The sequence below is a fragment of the Ochotona curzoniae genome, unplaced genomic scaffold, assembly GCF_017591425.1.
Source record: "Ochotona curzoniae isolate NIBS_2020 unplaced genomic scaffold, NIBS_Ocur_1.0 patch380, whole genome shotgun sequence".
Taxonomy (NCBI): domain Eukaryota; kingdom Metazoa; phylum Chordata; class Mammalia; order Lagomorpha; family Ochotonidae; genus Ochotona; species Ochotona curzoniae.
Genome location: NW_024466951.1, coordinates 580,552 through 606,297, shown reverse-complemented (window position 1 = coordinate 606,297; position 25,746 = coordinate 580,552). Strand labels below are relative to the sequence as shown.

At 51.3% G+C, this 25,746-nt stretch overlaps 1 protein-coding gene across 1 annotated transcript in view; it reads right to left on the bottom strand.

Annotated features, from left to right (window-relative positions):
• Positions 1 to 25,400, bottom strand: part of LOC121167519 (prolyl 4-hydroxylase subunit alpha-2) — a 31,066-nt gene extending 5,666 nt beyond the window's left edge. Inside the window, exons 1-10 of the mRNA XM_040996975.1 lie at positions 25,342 to 25,400; positions 16,313 to 16,448; positions 15,571 to 15,667; positions 15,031 to 15,182; positions 11,782 to 11,919; positions 8,472 to 8,711; positions 6,795 to 6,988; positions 5,992 to 6,168; positions 2,326 to 2,396; positions 1,994 to 2,093 (exon numbers count right to left, since the gene is read on the bottom strand). Coding sequence (XP_040852909.1) covers positions 1,994 to 2,093; positions 2,326 to 2,396; positions 5,992 to 6,168; positions 6,795 to 6,988; positions 8,472 to 8,711; positions 11,782 to 11,919; positions 15,031 to 15,182; positions 15,571 to 15,667; positions 16,313 to 16,394 — 1,251 coding nt within the window. The 5' untranslated portion in view covers positions 16,395 to 16,448; positions 25,342 to 25,400. The remainder of the gene's footprint in view (positions 1 to 1,993; positions 2,094 to 2,325; positions 2,397 to 5,991; positions 6,169 to 6,794; positions 6,989 to 8,471; positions 8,712 to 11,781; positions 11,920 to 15,030; positions 15,183 to 15,570; positions 15,668 to 16,312; positions 16,449 to 25,341) is intronic.
• Positions 25,401 to 25,746: the final 346 nt, after the last annotated feature.

The following is a 25,746-nucleotide window of genomic DNA, read 5'->3' as shown; positions in this document are numbered from 1 at the left end:
GCAACCACTGCCAGATGCCCAAGAATTGCTGTACAACTTCAGCATGCCAAACTTGAGTCTGGCTTTGCATTCAGACTTGAACCATGACAGCCTCGCACCTATCAAACATTGAAAATGCCTCCATGAAAAACTTGTTAGCAGAATATCAGAGTCTAATTCAGCTGAATGAGAAAAGGTTCGATACAAAGTAAAGATCTCATAAAGACCTCAGCTGTAAGCCACTCTCTAGGTTGCCTTCTACCTAAGCAAGTGTTACACTGCTGAGAGAAAAGCAGCCAATAGCTGGCAGGCATTCTGGGCCTGGTTAATGCCAAGTTTGTGTTAACTATACAAGTCTGCCCACATAGTTGCCTATTTTGCTTATTCAAAAAGAGAGAGAAAGGGAGAGCAAGGAACACCAGAACTGGACACTTCACCCCAGCCCCAAGGTGAAGGAGCTCCAAACTGTCTGGGGAAGAGGGTCTGGGGACGTGCTGGAGAGGGAGCAGCTGAGGGCATGTTTGGCAGGGGAGAAATGACTTCTGGGGATTTCACAGATCAGGCCATTGCACTCACACTTAGGTGAGAGAGCTGAAGTGGGGTGGTTTAGAGTGGGGAACTACAGGACATGTTTAGGTCAGGCCAAGGAACCCACGCATACGGGAGACCTAAGCTGCGCTAAGTAGCATCACCCACTGCCCAATGGCACATGCAAAAGCTGGGGCTGGGGGATGTGCCTGGGTGGGCTAGACCAGAGTACCATCTAGAATGTGCAAGATCTAGGGCTGGGAGTGGGTCTGGTAGGGAACTATGGGCACTCCCCTGCTGGGCTGCAGTTCCTGCTGGTGAGCATGAGAGCCAAAATTGGGGAGTGAGCCAGGCTGGTCAAGCAAAACAAAACAAACACCAAATAAACTTTGTTTTAACAAAATATGAACCAAGATAATGCTAACAGGGATATATCTGGTACATTAAGAGCTCCTATCACTTGTGGAATGGTGGTTCCCACACATAAGGTAAGTGGCAGATACAGTGAGTCTTCTGTCCATATACTTGTTACAGAACTTATTCAGGAACTAGAGAATACTAAGCTAGGTTGAGCTGAAAAAACACAAATTGCATGAAACATTTGCAGGACCACTTGCAAGGTAATAATCCTGTTCTTTTGAAAACTGGTGGACATCACACAAATCTATAATGACCTTCAAGACTGGCTTTCCAATAGTCGCTGCAGCAAAAGAAAAAACACCGAGTGCTGGCTGATTTGCTTAGAGGTTTCCAAGGGAAAGCTCAAAGAATCTTCTCCAAATGATCTTCCATCAATATTCTAGTAAGACATGGTTGACAAGCCCCAAATGCCAAAGCTAAAGGTTGCTACCTTTACGTACACAGAGAGATCTAACAGACAACATAAAGACTTTTTCCAAGTGTGTCTCAGGTCATTGATTTTATCATATAACCCCAAATTTCTGATGACTGGAAGGAAGCATAAGCCAGTGCTGATTCAAACTTAAGACTTGAAAGGAAATGTTAGTATGAAATTTTACGCCAAACCTACCGTGTTTCCTCTCAATCATTTTTTAAATAAACACAGGAAGCCAGGGTACTCCAAGAGCAGCCTGGGGACTCCAATAATAGCAGTCCAACTTTATAGTTACTGGGTCCAGGTGCTCACCAGTCCCAGCAGCATATTGCTCAACACTGTTATCTCAAATTGCACTTGATAATGACACAGAACCATGACCTCTGAAGACATTTTTTTAGCTCTTTCAAAGGTGGCCCTGGAATAATTCAGCTTCCACCATCCGGACAACGCCAATGAGCCAGTTGTGCCTGCCATCAATCCCCAGCTCCCAGCTTGAGTACTCCCTGCTGGTGAGCATGATTAATTCATCTCACAACTTGAGTCCTAGCTTGATAAAGTCAGTTTATTAGGCAAACCTCCGCAGGGCCAGTCCTAGACACCTTAAGAGACCATCAAGACAGAAATCCCCCCTTCCCAAAGTCCATGTACCTGCAGCAACTCTGCAGTCTTCACTGTCAGCCCTGTGATTTGCTGCATCCGGCGATTTATTCGGGCCACAACAGGGTCATCATCCTCCTCAAGCCAGGAGCTGAGCCACAGAAGGGGACAGAGAAAAGATGAGGGAGCAAGCTGAAGTCTTGTGCTCTCTCCCTGGAGTTAAGGCCAGCTTAACAGGCACACATGGTGTTACAAGCCAGGGAGGAAGTGGCAGCAGTCAAGGCAAACCATGCCACCCTCCACTGGGTAGGCCCTGGAAAGGCTGGAGTTGGAGACTGAGCAGTCATCCCTGGCCCCCTGCCCCACACCACTTTTGTGCTTACCTTTTGGAAACCCTGTAGCTGGCAACAGTGAGCACGCCTGTCTTGGGATCACGAACAGTGGCTCGTGCGAGCTGGCAGGTAGAAAGAGAAAGCAGATTGATCTTTTCTTGCTTGGAGCATTTCCTTGAGAGTATTGGGACCAGATGTACCAGCCATGCTAGTGGAGAAAGAGGCTCTGCAGGTACTGGGTCTAGCCAAGGACCACAATCCTGCAGACCAGGCCAGACATCCAAGGGCTGACATTCCCACTCTGGTATCAGATCCTGGCCACTGCCTCTCCTCTAGCTCAGTTTGTGCTACTTGCAGCTGTGCCTACAGAGCCTGTTCAGTTCATCCATGCAGCTGTCAGGCTCATACAGCTCTTGGTCTGAGTGCAGCCTAGCTGGCTGCACCCACTACAGTCAGAAGGTGCCCTCACCCCTGCACCTCAACCTCATGTTCTTCTCTTGACTCCGGAAGTTGCACCTCCTCTGAACCTCCTCCCAACTCCTTTGCTAAAAGCTTCAAACACCTCCTGCAGTATTTCCTCGCACTGGCTCCCCCTGATGGGGGGAATAAAGACAGAGGCAGTTTCACTTCTTTGGCATCTCATAAAATCAGATAAAATCAAGAGAGTACTGTACAAGTTGAAATAAGAAAACTGTTATCCTGAAGTCACTCATCCTTGCTCCCCAAATACATCTGCCATTGTACACACATGAATATGTATACACCCTTACATATCTCACCCTCTTTTCACAAACAAACTTAAGGATTCTCTCACAAGGGACCTGTTACTCAGAGCCAGCACCCAGGGCAAGGGTTCATGTGCTAGAGATGCGGGCCATCCTAAACACCTCACATAGCCCAAGTATTCCCACTGCAATAGCACTTCCCTTGAATTTAAATAAATATCTGATGAGTACCAATAATGTGCCTGCCACAAGGCTTGGTGACTGAGTTGGCCCCTGTACCTACATAAATCCACCAAATGGGGAAAGCAGAAAAGTAGGCAGGTAATTGCAACACAGTCTAGGTGAGCTCCATGTCCTGTGGAGGCTAAGCTAAAGGATCAAGGACTACTTCCTAGAAGAGAAGATCATCTACTGAGACCTAAAGGGTAAGCAGGAGTTAGCCAAGTCAGGAAGCAACACAGTTACAGGGACAGAGCCATGATGCAAAGGCCCAGCAATGACACGCATCTGCTGAATGTGAATTAGAGGCTACGGGAAGAGGTAAGGCACCAGGCTGAGAAGGTAAAGAGATGAGCAGGGAAGTCTGGAAACAACTGGGAGCAATGAGCAATGGGGAAGGCTGCAAGCAGGGGACAGAAGTCACTGCATCCATGAACACCTCATGCACGGGTGACTACGGGAAGTCCACAGTGCAGAGGCCATTAAGGAAGATGCAGTGAAGACCAGGGCAAAGGGCAATGGCCCAGGACAGGGGGTACAGAGAGATGGAGACAAAAAGACAGATGAGAGGACATTCAAAGGATGAGAGCAACCCACCTGGACATTGTACTGTTTCCACACATTCTGACAAGATGGCCAGCACACCCAGGACAGACAGCTTCCTTGAGCTCCTATCCATGAACGCCAGCTTAGGCCAGTCTGCTCCCATATCCCACTTAACAAATGTTGCACGGCTAGACCCTACCCAACTATCTAAGACTCAGTGTTGCTGGGCACCCACACAGACATTCTGGCTAGCTGTACTATGCTCAGAAGAAACAGGGCTATTTTGAAAGCAGGCTAGAGACCCAAAGCCAGCTGCCCAGAATTCCCTACAGGCCAAGTTAAGCTCATTGGCTCCACTTCAAAGCCAGTACAGCATCTGTCATGGCCTCCAGAAAGCAGAGGTCAACTATGATGGCCGAAGTGTTTCACTCACACATGGCTTCTATTCAAAGGCAAGGTTTCCCAGTGCTCCCTCTCCCACTCTGCCACTCACTCATGTGCATGCGCACACAATACACACACAGGGAGAGAAACACTCTTGACTGGAACTGAAAGATAGATAAGAAATCTCAGGAGATTCTGACATGAATGTGCCTCCCTCATTTGCAAACAAGGGAACACATTTTTGTCCTGGATGACTTGGGAACAGAGCCAGGGATCAGAAAGCAGGGTCCTGGTCCTCGTTCTCTATACTACTGACTAAACCCCGTTGGCCACAACAGTGATACCCCAACAGCTGATTCAGAGCCCTGGATGCCCTAGTGCTGCAAGCCAAGTCTGTTCTAAGGTGAAGGGCAGGAGCCTCATCACGTGGCCCCACTGGCTACAACCATTCAGCAATAGGGAGAAGGGTGGGGAAACAGTAGCAGGTCTTTGAAAGACATCCGATGGGAGCAAAGCTTTTATGAACTAGAAATAAAATAATAATTTTGTAATATGATGCATAAACAACAGCCAGTTGTATAATAAGCACCAAATACCAGAGGAAATTTCAGGAAGCTCAGGAATAGACTAGCATGCATACCATGAATGCTCTAGAAGTTACGAGTAGTTCAACAATGAAAGTAAAGGTACTATAAAGTATTAGGAAGGACAGGATAGAATCTTACTTATTTACAGGTGATAACATTATCCAGATCACCCAAGGAAACCAGCTAAAAACCAAAAAAGGAATGAGTTCAATCACTGGGGGGTGACCTACACAAATCTGCTTCCTATAGCAAACAGAAAACAGCAACACCATGTACTTGGCAGTCACAATACAAGTTAAAGTCTCAGAGCATTTAAGAACTCAGTAAGCATTATTAATAATGAAGCATATTTTTACATCAATAGTTTAGCTTGTAACAAACTAACAGTCAATTAAATATGATGATGAAGAAACAAAGTAAAGTTGCCATAGTATGAGAATTGCCTAGGAATAAGCAAGAAATAAAAGGACAACCTCAACAAATAAAAGGAAAGGAGAAGGTATTATAGTATAACGGGAAAAGTTACTGTCCGTGACACCAGCATCTCATATGGGTGCTGGTTTGAACCTCAGCTATACCCTTCCAATTCGGCTCCCTGCTAATGCTAATATGCCTGAGAAAGCAGCAGAAGATGGCCCAGAATCTGCATTCCTGCCACCCAGGTGGGAGACTGAAATGGAATTCTAGGTTCCTGCCTTCAGTCCGGCCCAGCCCCAGATGCTATGGCTACCTGGGGAGTAAACCAACAGATGGAAGATTTCTTTCTCTCTCTCTCTGTAACTCTACCTTTCAAGTAAACAAATGTGCTTTTACAAATATAAACAGAGTACAAGGAGAGGGCCCAGCACGCTCCTAGAAGAGAAGCCTCGATGCTGCACAGCCTCACACTCAACTCTACCTCATCACCTCCTCAGCTATGTCCGACAGCTGCTCCACAGGCCCGGCGTCCCTTCGCGGCTTGCTTCCTACACCCTGGCCCACACACCAGTCCTCTAGCCAGGTGAAGCACCCTCCCCTGCAGCCTGCCTGTTCCCAGTACAACCTTCTCCTGCAGCTCCTGCCTGTCCATGCTGACTCCCAGATTTCTCTTCTCACTGGGCCCCGGGTCCACAGGTCAGCCTGGGATTATGGCTTCTCAGTGCCTCTGTCACATACTCTTTCTGGATGCTGAGAAAGGCCAATGCACAACCCCTTGGTCCCCAGGGAGGAGGGAGAGGGCCTGACCTTTGGCAGCCCACAGACACAAGGACACCTACTTTGGGTTTCGCGATCTCCTTGATCCTCTCGATCTCCTCGTCAGACATGACATCGTAGTACCTGACGATGTGGGGGCTGTCCCACTCGTCCTCCTCCTTAAAGGGGGCGATGAGTAGCTCTGGCGCCCGGTTGCCATTGTGGTACCTACAGAAAAGCCTCTTCTGCCTCCGGGGGGTCTGGGGACAGAGCAGAGGCTCCTGAGCGGAGTGAATCCTGACCACAGCCCCAGCCCCGGCTCCCATGGCCAGCAGCTGTTCCCTCACACCCTGCCCAGGAAGGTCCCTCTGCTGGACCAGCATGGAATGACACAAAGCACCCTCTCCTTCTGCCACCCTGTTCCTGATGCTGTGCACAGGGATCGGGCTGGGGCAGGTGGAAGAGCCAGAGGGAGCTGAGCAGACATAATACGGAACAGGTGAGAGCCGAATGTATCCCGAGCCTCTGTGGGTAGGTGCTGGGAGTTCAGGCTTTCAATGGCTGGCAGTGCTGGGCACCAAGCTCCAGCACACGCCGTAGCCTTACAGAGAAACAGTGTCTCCACATGCACCATGACTCCACACCAAGCAAAGGCTGACCGTGCTGGAGCAGGGAGGGGAGCTCAGCTGTAACTCAAAGGATCCAATTGCTGCCTGGGCACCAGGAGAGACAGTCTCCTGTCCCACGTTGCTGAGAACACCCACACATCAGCCTTAGCAGATGCTAAGAAAAGCAACTAGGAACAGAGGCACATCCTCCCCAGATCTGCCTCCCCGCAGCCACAGCCAAGTCCCAGGTTGGCACTGGGAGCCCACACACATCTCACCAATTTGATGCCTTCTCCACGACACAGGCTCTCGTACACATCCCTCTCGGGCAGGTAGTCCACAGGCCTCTCATAGATGCCTCCCTGTGTCACAACAACAGCTTCTGTCTGATTCAATAGAGACTTTTCTCTTTGTTCCTCCAACAACCGCTCAAAGTACCGCAGATTCCCTCCAGCTCGCTCATGGCTTGGATCTAGAAAAAGCAAAGAACAAGAAGGAAAAGGAAACCACAAACATCTGTTAGGTCATTTAGAGGAATTACCCTGTAAGCGGTTACTCTCCAGCAGCTCACTTGCACGCTCCATTCTGCCTTCTGCAGCACCTGACCAGTCTGTACTAGCTGAAATCAAAAGGCAACAGAAGTTCCCCCTACCCACCCTGGTCAGAGATGACAGGGCAACTTATGCTGCCACCCAGGGCTTCGGGGACTCAGGACTAGGGAAGCGGTAGGGTCCTGCCTTCTGAAAATTGGCTGTGCCATTTTCAGCTGCTCCCCAGGGTGCAGCCATCATTGGTGATTACAACATGCACTGGCCACAGCAGGACATGTGGAAGGCAGGACGAGACATCAGCCAGAACAGCCACGTGGGGTTGGCATTGATGCAGCAGGGTAAGTCACCATTTTTGATGCTGGAGTACCAGTTTGAGTCCCAGCTGTCCCATTTTCAATCCAGCTCCCTGGCAATGCTCTTGGAAAAACAGATATGACCCAATAGCTGGGGCCCCTGTTACCCATGTAGGAGGTTCAAATGGAGTTACTGTCTCCTGGGTTTAACTTGGCCCATCTGTTGTGACCAGTTGGGAAGTGACCCAGCAGATGGAAATTTTTTTTCTTTCTTTTCCTCTGTCACTTTGCCTTTCAAGTGAATGAATCCTTAGACAAAACAAAATACCACAGGTAGGGCTAATCTAACAACATCATCCCATGAAGCAGGTGTCGAGTGGCAGGATTTCTGTGCCACTTCTGCTGGGTTAATAAAGTAGGACCCAAAGATGTGAAATGACTTAGATTAAGGCTCTTTAACATAAGAATTTAGATGTCCCGACTGTCCGTCCAAGGTTCTTGAAGAAGCCACATAGTTCTCTTCACATATCATCCCTGCAGGACTCTCCTGCATGTCCTTCTCCTGCCCTCCTAGGTTAGCTGACAACACATGAACTGCAGAAGCCCAAGAAAGTCTATGCTGGGCTGTGAAACTCCAGATGCCCATGTTTCCAGGTAACAGTAAGAGGTGGAGCATGTAGTCTTAAAGCCACAGTGCCTAGGCCTGCTTCGGTATAGCAGCAGACACAAAGCACCAATACTATGGCAAGTTTGACTGTCAGACTACTGGGTTCTGAAAGGTCCACATCCGACTGTCTGAGGTACAGCTTTCCTCTCGATTGAAGATTCTATCCTGTGTGGTGACAGAGGCATCAGAGTCCTAGGTCTCTTCTTTTTAAATGGGAGCAAGCAGGGCCAGAGCTGCCATGCGCCTAAGAGAGCACAGGCTAACTCCAGGATGAAGGTGGTCAAGGAGCTAGCTGGTAACTGGATCAGCATTAGTCAGTTATTGACTGGCTGACAGGCCAAACAGACTCAGTACCAGGAGCAGGATAAGATAGTGTTGCCAGTAGAGTCCAGTTCCTCTGCCAGTTCCCCATCTCCATCTTTCCTTCCGCTGCAATTCCCTTACCAAGTGACAGCAGGCGGCGGGTGAGCTCCAGGGCACGATGCAGGTCACCCAACTGGAAGACAGCATAGCTCAGGTAGTCCAGCACCTGGGACTTGGCTGTGGTGGCCTCCTCTCCAGCATCGAGCTGCTTCAGCGCCTGCTCCATCCACAACACTGTATGGTAATAGTCCCCTTCATTGTAGGCTGAGCGGCCCATGCTGAAGCAGTCATCCGCACTCAGCATTGCCTGGTATTTGGTTCCTGTGGCAACAGAAGTCGATGGTCATGCTCTAGAGCCTCTGGGATGAAGCAGATTCTCCCTTCAAGGAAAAGCCTGGGCCACCGGAAGGGAGGAATTATCCAAGCAGAAATGCTGCAGAGCTATTTGACCCCACAAACACTTTTGATGTAGTGAGCAGACAGGATGGCCTTGCCCCAGGCTGGGGTTCATAGCAAATTTCCTAGCCTCACAAACTCCTTATCCACATCTTTGTAAGTGGGAAGGTCCCTTCTTCATGGGAAAATTCAGAAAGATACCAAGCCAGAAGTGCTGTTGAAGAGAGTGTAACTATTGTGAGCCACACAGGAGGAGATATCTGGTGGGCAGCTGGCCATATGGACCTAAAGCGCAGAATATGAGCTGAATATCAGAAAGAGAAGTAGGCAGTAGTGAAAACCATGGAAGAGAATAATCATCTTCTGGAAGAACCTGAAAAAGGGGAGAAGGTGGCTGAACCCAGAGCTCCAGGGCACACCTCACCAGAAAACAACAGCACTGAGAACAGCCGTGGGGGGATGTGGTAATCTGACAATGTAGAGGGAGGCCAAGAGCTGAGGCTACATGGTCCCAGGCAACAGGGCCCTTAGTGAGTACCAGTTCTCCAGGTCTTACAGCTGCACAGCATCTGCTGAAGGCTAAGCACTCGAGAGTGACCAGAAAGCAGGTGCCAAAGAGGAATGACAGTTACAGGGAGATGCCGACTGAGTTCAGGCAGGACAATGTGTGTGTGCGATTCCCTCCGGGAATAGCAAGTAAGCAGACTCCACAGAAGGCAGACAGCAAAGAGCTGCCTAACCGAAGCTGGGCCTCTGCCCAAACTCCCCACTGCAGGGGGTCAGCTGCTATCAAGACCAGGGTCTGGTTGCCCTTGGTGACTCAGGAAACAACATGCAAAGTGAAGCTGAGGAGAACAGACACAAGTTGTCCAGGAATTAGGGGTGGTCTGGGACTTCCTTTCTGTCTCAAAGGGCCTCTCCAGGGCTGCTCTGGCTCAGAAGGGAGTGAGCTGGACCTATGGAGCTGGACAAAGCTGGGTCTGTGTAGGGCCTCGCAATGGGCCCACCAGCTGAGTGATGACAGGCTGCCTAGCCTCTTGGCAACTCAGTGCCCTTATCTGCAAGTAGAGATAATACCATCAACGTTAAAGAATTCATGCCAAGAATTCAGTGACATGACGTGTGACGAGGCTGCCTGTGATCCCAGGATGCTAATCAGTGGTGGCTATCGTCAACATGTCTTCCAGACACCAGGAATGGCACAAATGGCTCCCACACCATCCCCTGCAGAAGCCAACGTGAACCTCCACTCCATAGACTCTGACGCCTGAGTGCTGACAGGCAAGTAGACATGAAGCTGCCCAGCTGATCTGGAACCAATGAACAAGCTAAGCTGGGATGCTGAGGGAAGTGGGTGAGCAGATCAGGGAGACAGCAAGACCTCAAAGCTCCCATGTGGGAGAAGTATGGGTTTGGTCATGAAAGCTGCCCAATACAACAGGACTCATGTAAACATACATATACTGAGAGCCATATGGAAGACAGTCTTAGGGAGCAAGTGGGAGGTAGGAGACATGTCAGTCTTGAATTTCAGTAATTCAGTGAGAAAGCAATGGCTGTGAGGCTGGAGTCAGGGGGCAAGCACAGAAATCATCAGAGTAGCACAATCCACAGGCCTTGCACTCTGGCTTAGGACACAGGTGAATAAAGGTGCTTTTGGCTGAGGCAAGCGGTGAGAAGGGAAAGAGGAGAGTTCAAAGGAGAAACAAAGACTTGAGTTAGGCCACATAAAGCTTAGGTGTCTGTGAATATCCATACAGCGAATGCACCACACACATTTGTCTACACTGGCTGGAAGTTTAGGAGACAGGTGTGGACAGGAAACACAGTATGGAAACAGCTGCACTCCTCTGGGGAAGCCGCTTAGGGAAACTATGAGGCAGAGGCCAAGTTCTGGAGAGTGACTCCCTTCTGCCCCTCATCCCCAGACATTCACAGGTTTGTTAACTGAGCGTGAAAGCTCAATGCAGGAGTGTGGTTCCCATAAACCTAGCTCACACCCACAGCCCAGACAGACCTTGTGAGGTGCCCTGGACTGTCTTCTTTCTGTATACATTGCCTGGTTTGGTCCAAAGCCTAAGGCAAGAATAACAAATCCATACCCCTTCTGCTGACTCAGACTCTTCTATACTAAGACCCTGGGCCTTGCCCAGCCAGCAATTATTTCTTTCCTACACCCTGGGTACCCTGCTATTTCTCCTTTAGGGCCTCCAGATAACATGGCTTCTATGGTCTAAAGAGGTCTTATTGAATCCCTGGGTTTACTGTTTTGGAACAGGTCACAAACCCAAGTCATGTTCTTATTATATACTGACATTGGGATGGTCAGTGCAAAAGTGGCCAGTTTCAAAAGATAGAGAGACACTAGCTGATAGACGAACCAGATAGACCAAAACACAGGCAATAGAGACCAGGATCCCTCCAAAATTCTAAGGAGCGGAGAATATCAGGCAGAACATGGCAATTCAATATGTTGTGAGCTGCTGAAAACTGAAGAATGTTATGGCCAAAACTCAACTACTGGCGTTACTGCCCAGGTCGGCTGATGACCTCACAAGGCAGGATCCAGGGAAGAGACCAGAGGCTCTGGGTTCAGGAGCAAACAGGAACCATGTCAGTGGGGTAAGAGTGTGGATCACTCCCCTCAGCAGCCCCAACAGGAAGAACCAACAGCAGAGACTCACAAGAGCCTGGGATGCAGAGGAAGGCTTGCAAGAGAACAGGAAGAAATGTGGGAGAGCTTTGTGGTGCTCTAGGGCACAGACTGGCGGGTGAGGAGGTGGGGGAGCCCCAGAGCAGCACCAGAGGCTAACACACGGAGGAAGACGGCCATTACAGGAGGCTGCCACTGGCACCTACTGGGGACCAAGAGAAGATCACCACCAGTGGGGACACTGCCACCTAAGTGGGAAGAAACCAGAGGAGGGTATGCCTCAAACCCACCTAGTTATTGCAAAGACAAATACAGCGCAGGAAAAACCTGTGAGAAGATTACCTGGAAGCTCCCCTCTGGAAATTGTAGCCGGGTCCAACTTGTAGGTATCTTGCAGTCTCATCAGGGCTTTGGCGGCCCCCGTCTCATCCTCTTCAGTGGGGAAGAACTGCCGCTGCATTGAGAGGTTGGCAATGAAACCTTTGGAATAGAGCAGGACCGAGAGGTGACCCTTGATTCAGGGGCAGAATTCCACCTGGGACCAGACAGCAGCCGCTACCAGGCCTCTGGCTATCAAATCTCCTAGCCCCTTCCCTCAAAGGCTTCTACCCCTTCCTCCAAGAAGTCCTCCATGATGGTTCCAGCCATAGGGACTTCTCTGCTACCCTTCACCTGTGTGCTGGAACTAGACAGAACGCCACCCCTACTGGCTAACATCTGGGAGTCTTGGGGTCTTGAGTCCACAGTGCTGGCTAGACGTAATAGACACAGAGGGCAGAGAGGTGATCTGGAAGGAGCATAGGGGTTCTGGGGAGGACCTGACAACTAGGGGAAACAAACCCCATGGAAAACCTTGATCAAGGTTGAAGTCTGCTCCTCACCTCTCAGGGACAGTGGTAGTCGCAGCAGCCAGCTGCTCACTCACTACTGACCACCGGTTTTCATCACACAGTGAGAGAGGACAAGGACAGTCCTGGAGGCATTCGGTCCTACCCTACTCATCAGATTACTGGCTGAGGACTCATCCAGCCAAGCTAAGCACTAGGTGGGAATGTACCAGCTGGGCATCACTCCATGAGAGACTACCTCGAGCTCCTCTCTGCAGGCTACTCTCTCCGCTCAGATCTGTGAGGGGCTCGGGCCACGAGCTCAAGACCACAACCTGGGGCCTCGGAGAGCTCCTGACCATACAAGGACCCCCAAGGAGCCTTTTTCAGGGACCCCAGACCTTAGCTGCACAGAGATATAACTCCTACAATCTCAGGACTTCAGGTGGGAGCCTGGCCCTCTCCCCATCCTGATTCAGGCACAGCAAGTCTGCCCAGGAGCTAAGAATTCACAGAGCAATTCCAAGGCCATTCCTTCCCAGTCTCTCCCAAGAGCAGCAGCACCCATGCCACCCACTCTCATGAATTTGGGCTCAAGCACTCACTTCTAGCCAAGCCTGGGGACTCAGGGACCAAAAAGCTATAATCTTTTCTTCCTCACAGCAGCAGGGAGGACCCTAGAGTTTACAATCCGGAGAGAAAAAATCTGCCACACTACACTGTTACTTCGGGAGCAAGAATGCATGAAGTTGAAAACAACACACTGCTCTCCGGGCCTGGCCTAGCTCCTTCCAGATAATTCTAAGGCTTCTTCAACAAACCAGATGTTGGCAGGGGTGGGGGAAGGAGGGCTGAGGAGAACAAGATCAGAGCGTGGAGGCCGGCTGAGCAGGCAGAGTCTCCTGTAGTACAGCAGAACAGCGTGTTCTGAGCCACAGGCCCAAGCTGGGCGGTGGGGGTCTGGGAAAGGCAGCCATGGTTTCTGGAGGCAGTGAGCTCACTGGGCACGGCTCCAGGCTGGCTGAGCTCACCAATCCCTCCCCGGAGGCCACCCTGCCCCCAGCCAAGCCCAGCCCAGTCTGGCTGCATGGGCCGAAATGTCTCAGCCAGAGAGACAGCTCGTCTGAAGTACATCAGGGAAGGGAGAGATCGCAAGTCCAGGGTTCTGGACCTAGGGCTAGGAGTCAGGAGAGCCCACTCCCAGGAGAGCCCACTCCCAGGCCCAGCCTGCCCTCTCCTTGTGTGGACAAGAGGAAAAAGTTAGAGTGCAGAAAATAAGATCACAGTAAAACACCAACCACAGTTAAAAACTTTCAAAAATTCACTCTGATCATTAAAAACCACTTCTAGGAATTCAGCCTAAAGACTCAGAGGCAGGTACAAAGATGTATACAAAAAGACTACTAACTTCAAAACAATCTATGCCTAATGGTTTGAGCAGCATCATAGGATGTCAGTATGACAGACTACCAGTCAAATCACGTGATTTATGACCATTAATGGCAGAGGCTGGAAAGTTCAGGATGCAAATATATGCTTATGTCACAACTTTATTTCAGAAGGACTGGAACACAAATGAACTTTACTGATGCCTAAGCTTCCCAGCTTACTGAGGACTCCCCACCCAGCTGGCTAAACTCACTTCATTCATTTGTCCCTCACAGCAATAACATCTACATGCACATGCAGAAAGACTTTCATCATAGTAGCATTTATCACCATGCAATTAAATTAAGAATGATAATATTCTGAGATGACTGGTTTAATGGTTTCCAATTTTTCTATAAAAGCATATACTACTGGGCCCGGGGCGTGGCCTGGCAACTGAGGTCCTTGCCTTGGACTCGCTAGGATCCCATATGGGTGCTGGTTCTGATGCTGGCGCCTCCACTTCCCATCCAGCTCCATGCTTGAGGCCTGGGAAAGCAGTCGAGGACAGCCCAGGGTCTTGGGATCCTGCACCCATGTGGGAGACCTGGGGGAAGCTCCTGGCTCCTGGTTTCAGACTAGCATAGCACCAGCCATTGCGCTTACTTGGGGAGTGAAGCATCGGATGGGAGATCTTTCTCTCTGTCTCTCCTCTCTGAATATCTGACTTTCCAGTAAAAATGGATGGATCTTTAAAAAAAAAAAAAAAAAAAAAAAAAGCATATACTACTGAGGCCAGCACTATGGTGTAGTGGGTTAAGCCTGTGGTACCAGCATCCCATATAGGAATTGGTTCAAGTTTCTGATGTTCCACTTCCAACCCAGCTCCCTGCTAATGTACCTGGGAAAGCAGCGAAGGATGGCCTAAGTGCTTGGGCCTCTGCACCCATGTGGGAGACCTGGAAAAAGCTCTTGACTCCTGGTTTCAGACCAGAGCAGCTCAGTTCTGGTCATTGAGACATATGGGGAATGAACCACTGGATGGAAGATATTTCTCTCACTGTCACTCTTTCAAATAAATATAACATCTTTTTTAAGGAAAAACGTGTATTAGTAAATGTAATCTTTAAAAATCTCATTACTTGATAAAAGGGAGAAATAAAAAAAAAGCATTGAGAAACAATTATTATTGAACAGGAAGAAACAAGGACAGTCAACTGCCAGGTCTCCACAGAGAATGGAATGAAAAAATGGACTGATGGGTCCACGGCGGAAGATACACACTTCTGCTTCCAACTCAAATACACACACAGAACCCCAAGGCGGGCTCAGACGCAGCGACCCAGGCACAACCCCACCAACACATGGTTGACAAAACCTGTTGATCATTCCTCACCTGCACCTGGGTCTTGCAGGACAAGGTCCTCTAGCGCAGGCCAGTCTGAGTTCAGGCGCTTCATCAATTTGTAGGCATTCACAGGATGTGCTAGGTAGCCCTCAGGGTCAGCAGCTGACTTGCTGGTCAGGGCTTCCATCTTGCTGGCCCAGCTGTGGAATGGAGGAAAGGGAGCATTGTTACTGCCATCGACAAAGGTTCTGATCTGTGGTAACTTCTCTTGTGAGAGCCAGGACCCTTCTCATCCATAAATAATTTTAAAAAATACATAAATATAGATACCTCCCAGACACACACACACTCTAGTTCTGGCTCCTTAACCTGGGTAAGAGCCAGGAATTTCAATGTGAATTTTTTTTTTCAAGTCTTAAACTGAAGGGGGGCAGGGAGTGATCCTTAGCTTGTGTGTTTAGTTCCTTTGGAGTTTCGGCATGAGTTACTTCCAGGTCTGCCCCATGTCACCCTCAAGTGAATCCCTTAAAGACTCCCTGAACAGTGTCCTGGGAGGAGAGTGGCCAGCTCAGGGTGGGTGTGGTGCACCTCTTAATCTTGGAAAGCTTGTCTTCCTCCGCAAGAATGTACTCCTTCAGAGCCTGCACCAGGTCTTTCTCAGCGTAGATCAAGTCAGTCATATGCCCTGCGGGGGAGAGAAACAGAGTAGTGAGAACTAGATGAGGGAAGTGCAGCTCCGTCTGGTAGAAGAGAACACCCTCACAGACATGTTTCTGGGCCAAGGACATGTCACCTCTCTGAGGGTCTTGGGAACCTGGACTTAAAAGGCATCTAGCAAAAAAAAGGGAATCATAGGTCCTGGCCCCCAACTTTAGAAAAAGAGAGGCAGAGACGATATATGGGTAAATGCACTAGCAACAACTCAAGGAAGACATCCCAAAACTCATTCTCCCACTGTTAGTCAGCTGGCCAGTCCCTGGGAAACGGGCATCCCAGGGGCTGTGAAACTTCAAGTGAGAAAGAACGGGCTGGAGTGTTCACTCAGAACCACTAGTCCAGGGCAAAATGGCCAAAGACCAGAGGAACCAAGAAGCCAGTACAAGTCAGGCAGGAGGGTCCAACTTAGACATTTGGCCCCCAGAATATCCAAATTATCAGGAGCTGATGTGGTGATGGAGTTTGTGGGTGTGAAGGAGAAGAACAGTTCCTCATGCTCCATTCTCTCCAGAAATGATCATAGGCAGGGGGTGACCTCAATCTACTTCAATGAGAAAGGTCTCAGGCAGGGCCAGGGACTGATCAGGCAGATGACGAGCCTGTTGGTACATACCAATAGAGGTGAAGAATTCAGCCCATGTGCAGTTCAGGACAGCAATCCAGGCCACCAGCAATGTGGACACCAGGGGCTTCATGGTCACCAAAAGTGGGGTACCAGCAGGACATTCAGTGAGTGAGAATCACTTGATCTACACAGTGGAAAAGACAGCAGCTTCTCAGGGGAGGAGACACACACATAAGCACATACACATAGACACCCCCAGACACATCTCAATCCTGGCCTGCCTCACACAAGCTGTAAAAGCTATTTAGAAGCACCAGTCGCAAGAGCAGAAGGCGTGAGCCTGTAACGCATGTTCAGTTCTGGCCCTGCTCTGAAACCGTATGCTTAGGGAGAGGCTCCCATGTTCTCTGCTCCTGCCAAGTACCTACAGCATGAGACGACTGAACTTTCTGGTTACCATCAGCTGGAAATTCTGGCCCACCTGTTCTCGTTCTCACTTCCAGACTACTAGTCGCTTCCTAAGTTAACTCTTGACATATGCGCCAGGAGCTGGGGACCCAGATCCTGCTTATAGGAGGGGAGCCCAGGAGTAGCTAGCAACACACTCTGGAAGCCCCAGCTCAAGCAGAGGTTAACAGCAAATGTCTAAGCAGAAGAGAAATAAAATTGGTCCCTGCTAGTCAACACCAGCCACAGAGATGGCAATGGGGGCACCACACCAGGACAGACAACAAGATTCTTCCTGCCCTGAGGCCCCTGGGCAGACACTGTCCTCGCTGGCCAGACACTGTGTGTTCTCAAATATTTACTGAAGAAGCACAGTGACCAGGCACTGAGCTAGGCACCTGAGATACAAAAAACGAAGGAGCCAGAACCTCAGGCAAGGCTGTGCCTGGAGAAGAGGCCAGCAGCTGTGTTCTCAAGAGCCCAGAGATGGCCAGACACAGCTCTGAGGGCAGCAGACACAGCCTGGGGCAGGCCTCGCTGGCAGTGGACCTAAGTATACAACAGAAGCTTCAGCCGAGTGGCCCGGAACGTGCCAGAGGACCAGTACCCATCCGGGTCCCAGCTCAGTCTGCCCTCCCTCTTCCTGCTCCACCCCGGTCAAGTCCCACTCGGGTGCTAAAGTGGAAATTTACTTAGAGGAAAATAAAGGATATACAAATGCTTCCCCAAAATACCAGTCTGGCTCGACAGAATCCCAAGCCTGAGCTCCTAATGAATGCCCATTCATCAGTTTCTGACTGCCTTGGTACTCTGGACCCAGGGTCACTCCCACTATATCCCACCCATTCAGAAGAAACGCTAAGCCACTGTGGCTCCACGTTGGACTCTGAGGCAGCCGACCACAACCCCACCCTCAAATGAGCTCTTCCGTGAGCAAGAGAGTAAATGAATGGTCTGTGGTGCCACGTGTCACGCCACTGCCACAAGGCTGCAGCGCCAACAGCGCGCCTGTCACAAGCCAGGGACTGCAGACCAGAGACACACAGGACAACTACCTTCCAACCCAAACCTGCTGCGGGATGGGGAATACAAAGCTAAGGGGGTCATTATGGAGTTACGGTAACACAGGAAAGAAAATCATTACAAGAAGGAAGGCACAACTAGGCCCAGGCCCTCCCAGCTCTGGACAGAGGCCTGCTCTCGGGCTTCACCACACCATCTTCTCCAAGATTCCAGAAAGCCTCTAATCCTGGTTCCATGGCCCCTTTCATGAAAGGGGTAGGTGTTTGCCCTCTGTGTGCTCACAGACTGGACAGCTCAGCACAGCACCTATATGTGTGTAGGGAGGAGAACAGGAAAACTGCAGAACCTGTGGACAGTCAGGGACCAGCTAACTGCTCTCAGAGCTGGCGTGCTGGGAGGACATGCTGGTCCCAGGACGACCCCTGGGATGTCACCATTTATGGTTGGATACTTCCTCTGAGAGCAGCTGGGCAGTCCAGGGGAGCAGCTCCTGCATTCTTTGGAGTTACCCTGTTGTTAACAGCCTCAGCTATACCTCACAAGACTCAGGAGAAAGCAGCCAGGTTTCTTCATTACATGAACACCAGCTGTCATTTCTCTGGAATGCACCGTCTGGCTTAGACACAGTCCATCCACAAATCCCATCTTGCAAGCAGAGCCCCAAACAATCACAGATGGCCTTTGGGAAATAACTTACCCAGGGCTGCACAGGCCTGCTTTGGTGGGAGAGGGGGATGGCGAATCTGTTAGCCCAGAAAGCTGGGTCCCCCCACAAGCTGCTTCCAGACTGCTCTTCCACACTGCCATCCCAGGCGGGGCACCACAGAGCACCACATCATTTCTCCAGATCCTCGGTCCCTGAACTCAAAAGGCCCGCAACCCAGAAAGCTCACCTAATTAAGGGCAAGAGGCAGCACCCAGGAGGGACTGCACCACACAATGTGGGAAGGGCCAATCCCATTCTATCTCACATCTACACCCAGAAGAGCTGGAGAGCGGTGGCTGCCCAGGGTCCCCAGCAAGCAGTCAGCGCTGCCAAAAGCCCTCTCAGGTACAATCTCAGAATGCCATGCAGAATAGGCCTGTTGTTGTTGTTGTTGTTTTCTGAAACAACAAGCCCAAGAAGAAAATCTGTACTGAGCTTCATCTCAGGTACAACCCCAGACCCCCAACCCAGACCAGGGAACAGCAACAGAAGGCTTTACATCTCTCCCCGAAACAACAGACTGCTAAAAAGTACACAGAAATGAATACAGTGTGGATAAAAAGGTCTTCAAAAGTTCAAGGAGAATGTATACCATGAGATAGCTATGCATAGATCTCAAAATTCCTCTGGGACAAAAATCAACTTCTCTTTTAATTCTGCCTCCCATAAACTTTTGAAGTACCCTGATATATCACAAAGTAACCAGAGCAGATCCCAAACAACACGTACTCTCACTTCAGTAAAGAAAAGTCATGATTGTGTACATGTGTAAGAAGACAGGCACACAGCTACTTACATCTTGGTGAAGTAATTTTACTTTCCTTTTTTGTGCTTGCTTTTCTGATCTTTCCACCGAGTTAGTTCTACAGCAATCTAACATGCTTAAAATGTAAGAGAAACAAAGGGGGCCCTTCTCAAGTAGATTCCAAAGGGACTTTGGCAGCCCCAGTCAGGACCCCCGTGGGAGGACCTATAGAGCCTGCCAACGCCCCGGCGACAGTGATTCACCCACAGGGCGGCAGCAATTCCAAGACATACAACCAGCATGCTCTCTGGAAAGGACACTGACAGCCTGGCCAAATGGCTACAAAAAGATGTTTCCAGCTGCAAGCAAGTGCTGTCCTTAGCTTCTCCCCTTACCTCACCAGGCAGGACCCTCTGCCAAACTCGTTCTTCAATCCAAACACAGTAGGTCGAGTTTTACCCATGTATTTAATAACTCAGAAACAGAACATGAGTGTACTGAGAACAAGTGGGTCTCCCTTGGCACTCAACAACAGTCTGCCTGCCTTTGGGGTGGCTGGTGCTGGGGGATGGAGGCAAATCCTGCCAGAATTAAGACTCCTGGCCTGTTCCTCTCAAGCCTCTCCTACCCCCTAGTCCTGCCTCCTAGTGCTGTAGCCAGCTCCACAACAGCAGAGCTGAGAGGTCCTGTGGTTCAACCTAGAAGCCGTACAGGGGCCCCAGCAGGCTCCACCATCACAGCACATGGATGTCCATTCAGGGCCACAGGCTGCTGCCACGGGCACTTCGCAAGTATGAAAGGCTCCCTCCTCTCTTTCCCTGATTCCACCTCCAACCACAGTCCTCCACAGCCATGCTGGTCCCCACTCCACTGTCTTCTGCCCATCTCCCCTAGCCTACCCTTCCCCAGTCCTGCTCTACAAAGCACAGGGTGGCTGCAGGCAGCCCCTCTCTGGATTGCCCGCTGCCATCAGGATAAAGTCGTGACTCCTGAGGCCACAAAGTCCTTCGGACTCTGGTGTGACCCAGCTTTGCTACTCTCTCCAGCCCAGGTCTCACCATTCCTGCTTTTGTTTTTCCACTTGATGTTAAAAAAAAATTCTCCTTCACCAAGAAGCTAATGAAATCTAGACGTGATGACCTCCACTTCCCCAATCAGGAACCATCAAACCAGTGTCCTACGTCAGGGATGACACAACTAAGTGGCACAGAAGCCTGTGGAAATCAACGTGCAAAAGCCACCGTCGCATTCTTGGCAGCACTGTGGCAGCCTGGGTGAGAACCGAGAGGACACAGTCTGAATGCCAACATGGGCCATGGGCCTGACTGCCATCTGGAATTCACCTGTCTCCTGGACCCCACCCCTTCCAGCTCAGTGAGGAGATTGTGCAAGCTCCACCCACTACTTCTGGACTCCCAAGAAGTACCTGCCTAGCCTGTCCAGTGGCCAGAGACGGGCACCACTGAGGAGCGGGTGGAGGAAGAATTTAACTCCTCATGAGGCAAGGCCAGCCAGTGAAGGAAGCAAGACAGAGGAGGCAAGAGAATAACTTCTTTTTCTGAGCTGCCCACAATGCACTGCTCTGAAGCATGGAGTTTCCACGGCAACAGCACAACATGATCCCACAAGGCTGGGCACCAGGGCCTCCTGCACGGACAGGTCAGCTTGATAACACTCCACCCTCCGTCTGCCTCTCGTTCTCCTACACCTCACTTCTCTTACCTCACCCTGGCTGTCCTACAATTACACTTCCCCGTAAAGCATCAAACACTTAAGTTCTGCCTCAGGCTGTTTCCTGCTAAGATACCCACAATTGATGTATCCAAGAAGCTTTCATTTCTACCATCTAATTCTCACCAAAGCCCTGTAAGCTGGATCATTACCTCTATGTCTGATGCAGTAGTCAGTCCTTCCTCATCCATCGGGCATGTCCCAAAGCACCTAGAGGATGCCTGAAACCACAGACAGTGCCACAGCCTACACATACTATGTTTTATCCTGTTTGTACATACTTACAATAAAATCTAATTTGTCAGGCACACAGTAAAAGAGAAGCAGAACTCATATAACTCATATAATGAAGAACAATTACAATAACATGTTGTAATAAAAGTACCAGCATCACTATTTGTGTACTTTGGGGCCGTAATGAAGTCAAACAAGATTCACTTGAACATTAAGTACCACAATACCATGGCAGTGGAATCTGATGACTGAAACAGTGTGAAGTGTAAACAGCATGCATATGCTGCAGGTGACTCATGACCTGGAAGATGGCACAAGATGGCATCACATTCCTTAGAACACCAAAGCATCTAAAACACCTATATCAGTTCTTTCTGGAACTTCCTGAGTGTATGTATCTGGATCTGCAGACAGCGAAATCCCAGAGAAGAGGCGTACTGTGTAGGTAGATACACAAAAGGGAAAAAGGAGGCTGAGTGAGTATTCTGCACACCTGACAACAAATCAACAGCAGGACCAAAACTCAGACCCACAAACACCCTCTGCTGCCATCCAATCTTACTCAGTAGTATCTGTCACCTGTCACGCATGGGCCTTCCAAACGGGGGAGTCACAGGTGGCACTAGAAGAGCATGCCTGCCCAGGTTAACAACCTCATCACGGGTTAGTTCAGAGATTCACAATGACTTCTTTGCATCCTAACAGAGGGAAGGGAGCACACTGGACCCGGAAAACATCACCACGGTGTTCTGGGCTCTGAAAGACACTTGCTCCCACCCTGGCATCACAGCACTCAACACCAGCCAGTCTGCCCAGCTCAGGACAAGGCAATGCAACCAAACTGACAGGCACACCCACCCTGGATTCAGAAAGATTCAGAGCTAAATTCAAGATCCAACTTCACCTCCAGGTTTTGTCACCTTCTCTAGTGGAGGTAATTACTGTACAGACTGAATGAGAGTAAAAGGTGTTAACAGGTAGCTTGGCACCAGGCACAATGTATGTCTAGGCATGATTGCTCAAGGCAGCAGCAGAGTAGTGTTCCTAAGGTGGCCAGCTGTCCACCCCAAGTCAGCAATCCCTGGGTGAGGAACAGGTTCCATAGGAACAAACAGTACAGATGCAAGAACCAAGAATAAAGCAGAAATTGGACAACCTCCGTGTCCCAGCAGTGGCAGGAGACACAAAGCATTTAATTCCAGAGACGAGGTAGGTGCAACACGCCACACACATTGTCAGATAACCCTGGAACTGGCCAATCACCCTAAAGTCCACCAAGAAAGTCCTCTTGCAAAAGGCAGGGGGTTGGGCCAACATTCTGGAGTCTCAGGCATTTCTGCGCCTCTGACCTGCTGCTGTTCCAGGCTCCTACAAGTACCGAGCCTCTGGCTCTGCCTCATTCTGGTCCACAGACGTGCCAGGTACAGCAAAGGCTCTACCAAGCACCTCTTGAGAGGTCTGGGGCAGGCGTCAGCCTGTGACCAGGCTCAGACAGGGCCTATCCGAGCTGGAGCACACACATCCAAACACTTAATCCTCGGCCCTGCAACGACATCAAGCCAACAAAAGCTCTTTGCATGGGCTCCAGCATGGCTACTCCAGACTTTTCATTCCTCTCTGCTCTTTTTAAAAAATTCATTTTGAAAGTCAGAGCTACAGAGACGGAGAGACAGGGATCTTCCATCTACTGGTTCATTCTCTAGATGCTGCAATGGGCCAGCACTGGGCCAGGCTGAAGCCAGGAGCCAGGAGCTCCTTCAGGGTTTCCCATGTGGGTGGCAGAGGCCTGGATATTTGGCTTATGTGCTGCTTTCCCATGCCATTAGCATGGAGGAGGATCAAAAGTGGAACAACTGGGACACAACTATAACAGCTTCATACACTATGCCACAACACCAGCTCCTCTCTGCTCTGAGAATAAGACTGTCTATCCCTTACCCCATGTCCCAACACAAAAACCACAACCACAGGACTTAGCCCTTTTTACTCCGCGAGGCTGGGATCCCACTTTAGGGCACTTCAAAAGGACAAACTGCCAGATGCAGTAACTTTCTGTAAACTTAGCTCTCACTCCAGCACTCTGCTGGGATTGCGTGTGCCTACATCCCAGCATTTCCTGCCAATCTCCATCTGTATAAGATTAAAATCTCGACAGATCCTGGGAGCCAGGGACACACCCTCCAGGCCTCGGCACACTATCAGCCAGCGTGGCCACAAATCAGCCAAGGCCTCGCAGGCTTTCTCAGACCCCTCCCAAGGACGTGGGAGGACAGAACTCAAAAGGGAGGCTTTGCCAGGAAATGAGAAGACCCTAAGTGCCCCAATCCACTCATTCCTCAGAGCTGCACCCATGCAGTCCCTTGCTTTGATGGGCACCCACATGCTGGGCTCCTCCCCTGGCACACAGACAGCCACCTGGATAAAGCTATAATCTCAGATTATGAGCGCCCCACGGGCAAGAAGCCACCTTCCCTTCCTCCTCCCTCATAGCAGCCCCAGGCACCCTCTAGGCAGGAGTGAACAGTGCTCAGCCATGGCCAGACTAAGCCAACCGTGAAGCAAGGTCTTCCTCGGGCACCCCACTGCAGAGCCTGTGTCAGGATGGCGGGGCCTATCACAAATCAGACAACGCTCCAGTGTAGCTGTCACTGGGTGAGCCTGGCAGGCCCTCCGAGGATGAGAGTGACCCTTGAGGACAGCACTTTTAACAGCAGGCCCCCAGGCAACTCACCCCTTCCTCACCACATGACTTCAATGGCAGGGCCACAATGGACATGCCCAGCCATGTGAGAACAGGACAGGTTCAGGAGAGAGGAATGCAAAGCTCACTCTCCCCTCAAAGGGGAAGAAATCAATAGAGTCTGGCCCCGGAGAAGCAAGAGCCAGCATCCCGGTCAACCGTGGCACCAGCTGAACCCCAAGTCAAAGGAAATCCTGGTTCCTTCAACACAGAATGGAATCAGGGACTCTGCTGCCTCCGATGGGATACTGGCTGACAACAAGCAGCAGCTGGCAGAACACCCTGGCAATTCATGGGTGGATGAGGGTCTCTGCCAAACTGGGCCACTTACAGAGTGATGCCCCCCAATTTCTGCTCTTAGGGCTGTGATTTCCCTGCCAAGGGCCAGGCCTGCCAGGCTCCTGGTGGTCTGCATCGAGAAGCCCAAGTGTCACTGGAGTCAAAGACAACAGTCTCCACTGTACTACTTCACCTTCAGGGTACAGAGTCCAGGGAACCCCCTCAGATGCAGTATCTGAGGAAGAAAGGGTTCCGAGCAATCGCCCCTTCAGGCTCTTGTGGACAAGATCCTGAGCAGGAAGCCCCTGAAGTGCCCCTTCCCCATCTCCTCACTTCCACTAAAGTGCCACCAAAGACTGAGACCACCCAGGTTGGCTCCCATTCAGATGGGTTGTTGATCTGTCCAGGCTACCCCCAATCCTTCTGCAGCTCACAAGTCACCTCCCCCAGGAAGCCCTCCAGTCTGACACACCCAGTCTTCTCCCAGGAGCCCACAACCTGTGCTCCCTGCAGAACGGCACGCACCACTTGGCTCTGTATCTGCATTTGCTCATCTTCCAGTCCACAGCCCTACTGGGAACAGCAACTTCTGGCAATTTCTGGCACACAGAAGCCTCCTTCGCTGAATTAGTTAACCAATTATCACAAGTCTCCAGGCAGTGAAGACTCGGCATGCGGGACGCAAAAGGTTGGCTGGAGGGGAGAGCCGATGCCCTGAGCCAGCAGCTTATCCAAGGGCACCAGGGACTCTCTCGGCCTCTCCTCAGGAGCTCACGTCAAGCCACCCCCCAGGGACAGGCGGACGTGCCCGGGCTGCCCCAGCCTCCCTCGCTCCCGCCTCTAACTGCGGAGGCCGATGGGGTCAGGCCGGCCCCTCTCCGGGAGCCTGACATGGCCCCACCCGGCCCGACCGGCAGGAAGGACGCAGCTAACCCCGCCGCCCAAGAAGTCGGGAAAGGGCCGCGGGCGGGACAGGAACCCAGGGTGCGCGGAGCCGGGCGAAGGGCGCAGGGCTGTGCCACGGACCTCGCTGCGGATGGCGGGTGGCGCCAACCCCTGATTCCGACCCGGCGCCCCACAAGAGTGGGTGGGGGGAGCAAAATGCACCCCAGAGACGCCGGCTCGCCCGGTCCCCGCCGCTGGCCCGGCTGCCCAGCAGGCGGCTTGCTCACCTGGACACGCGCCGCTCCCGGCGTTTCCAGAAGCTCCTGCGGCGGTGCCCGGCCCGCTCGGCGCCTCCCCCTCTGGGGCTCCGCCTCCCTCCGGGGCCGGCTCCGCCCGCTTGAGCCGCTGCCACGTCCACACCTCCCGCCCCCGAGTCGGCCCGCCCGCTGGCCCCGCCGCTCCGGAGCTGGCGCGGGGGTCGCCGCCGCCGGGAAGGCCGGGCCGCCGGGCGGGGCGCGGGGCGGGGCGCGGCGGCCTCGGGCGGGCGAGCTGCAGCCGGCGGCGCGCGCCCTTCATGCCGCCCGCCGCGCGCCGCACGTACGCCGCCCGCCGGCCCTCCTCAGGCGCGCCCACCTGTGGGACGCGGCCGGCCCCTGAAACCTGGAGAGGGACACGCCCGGCCCGGCGCCGCG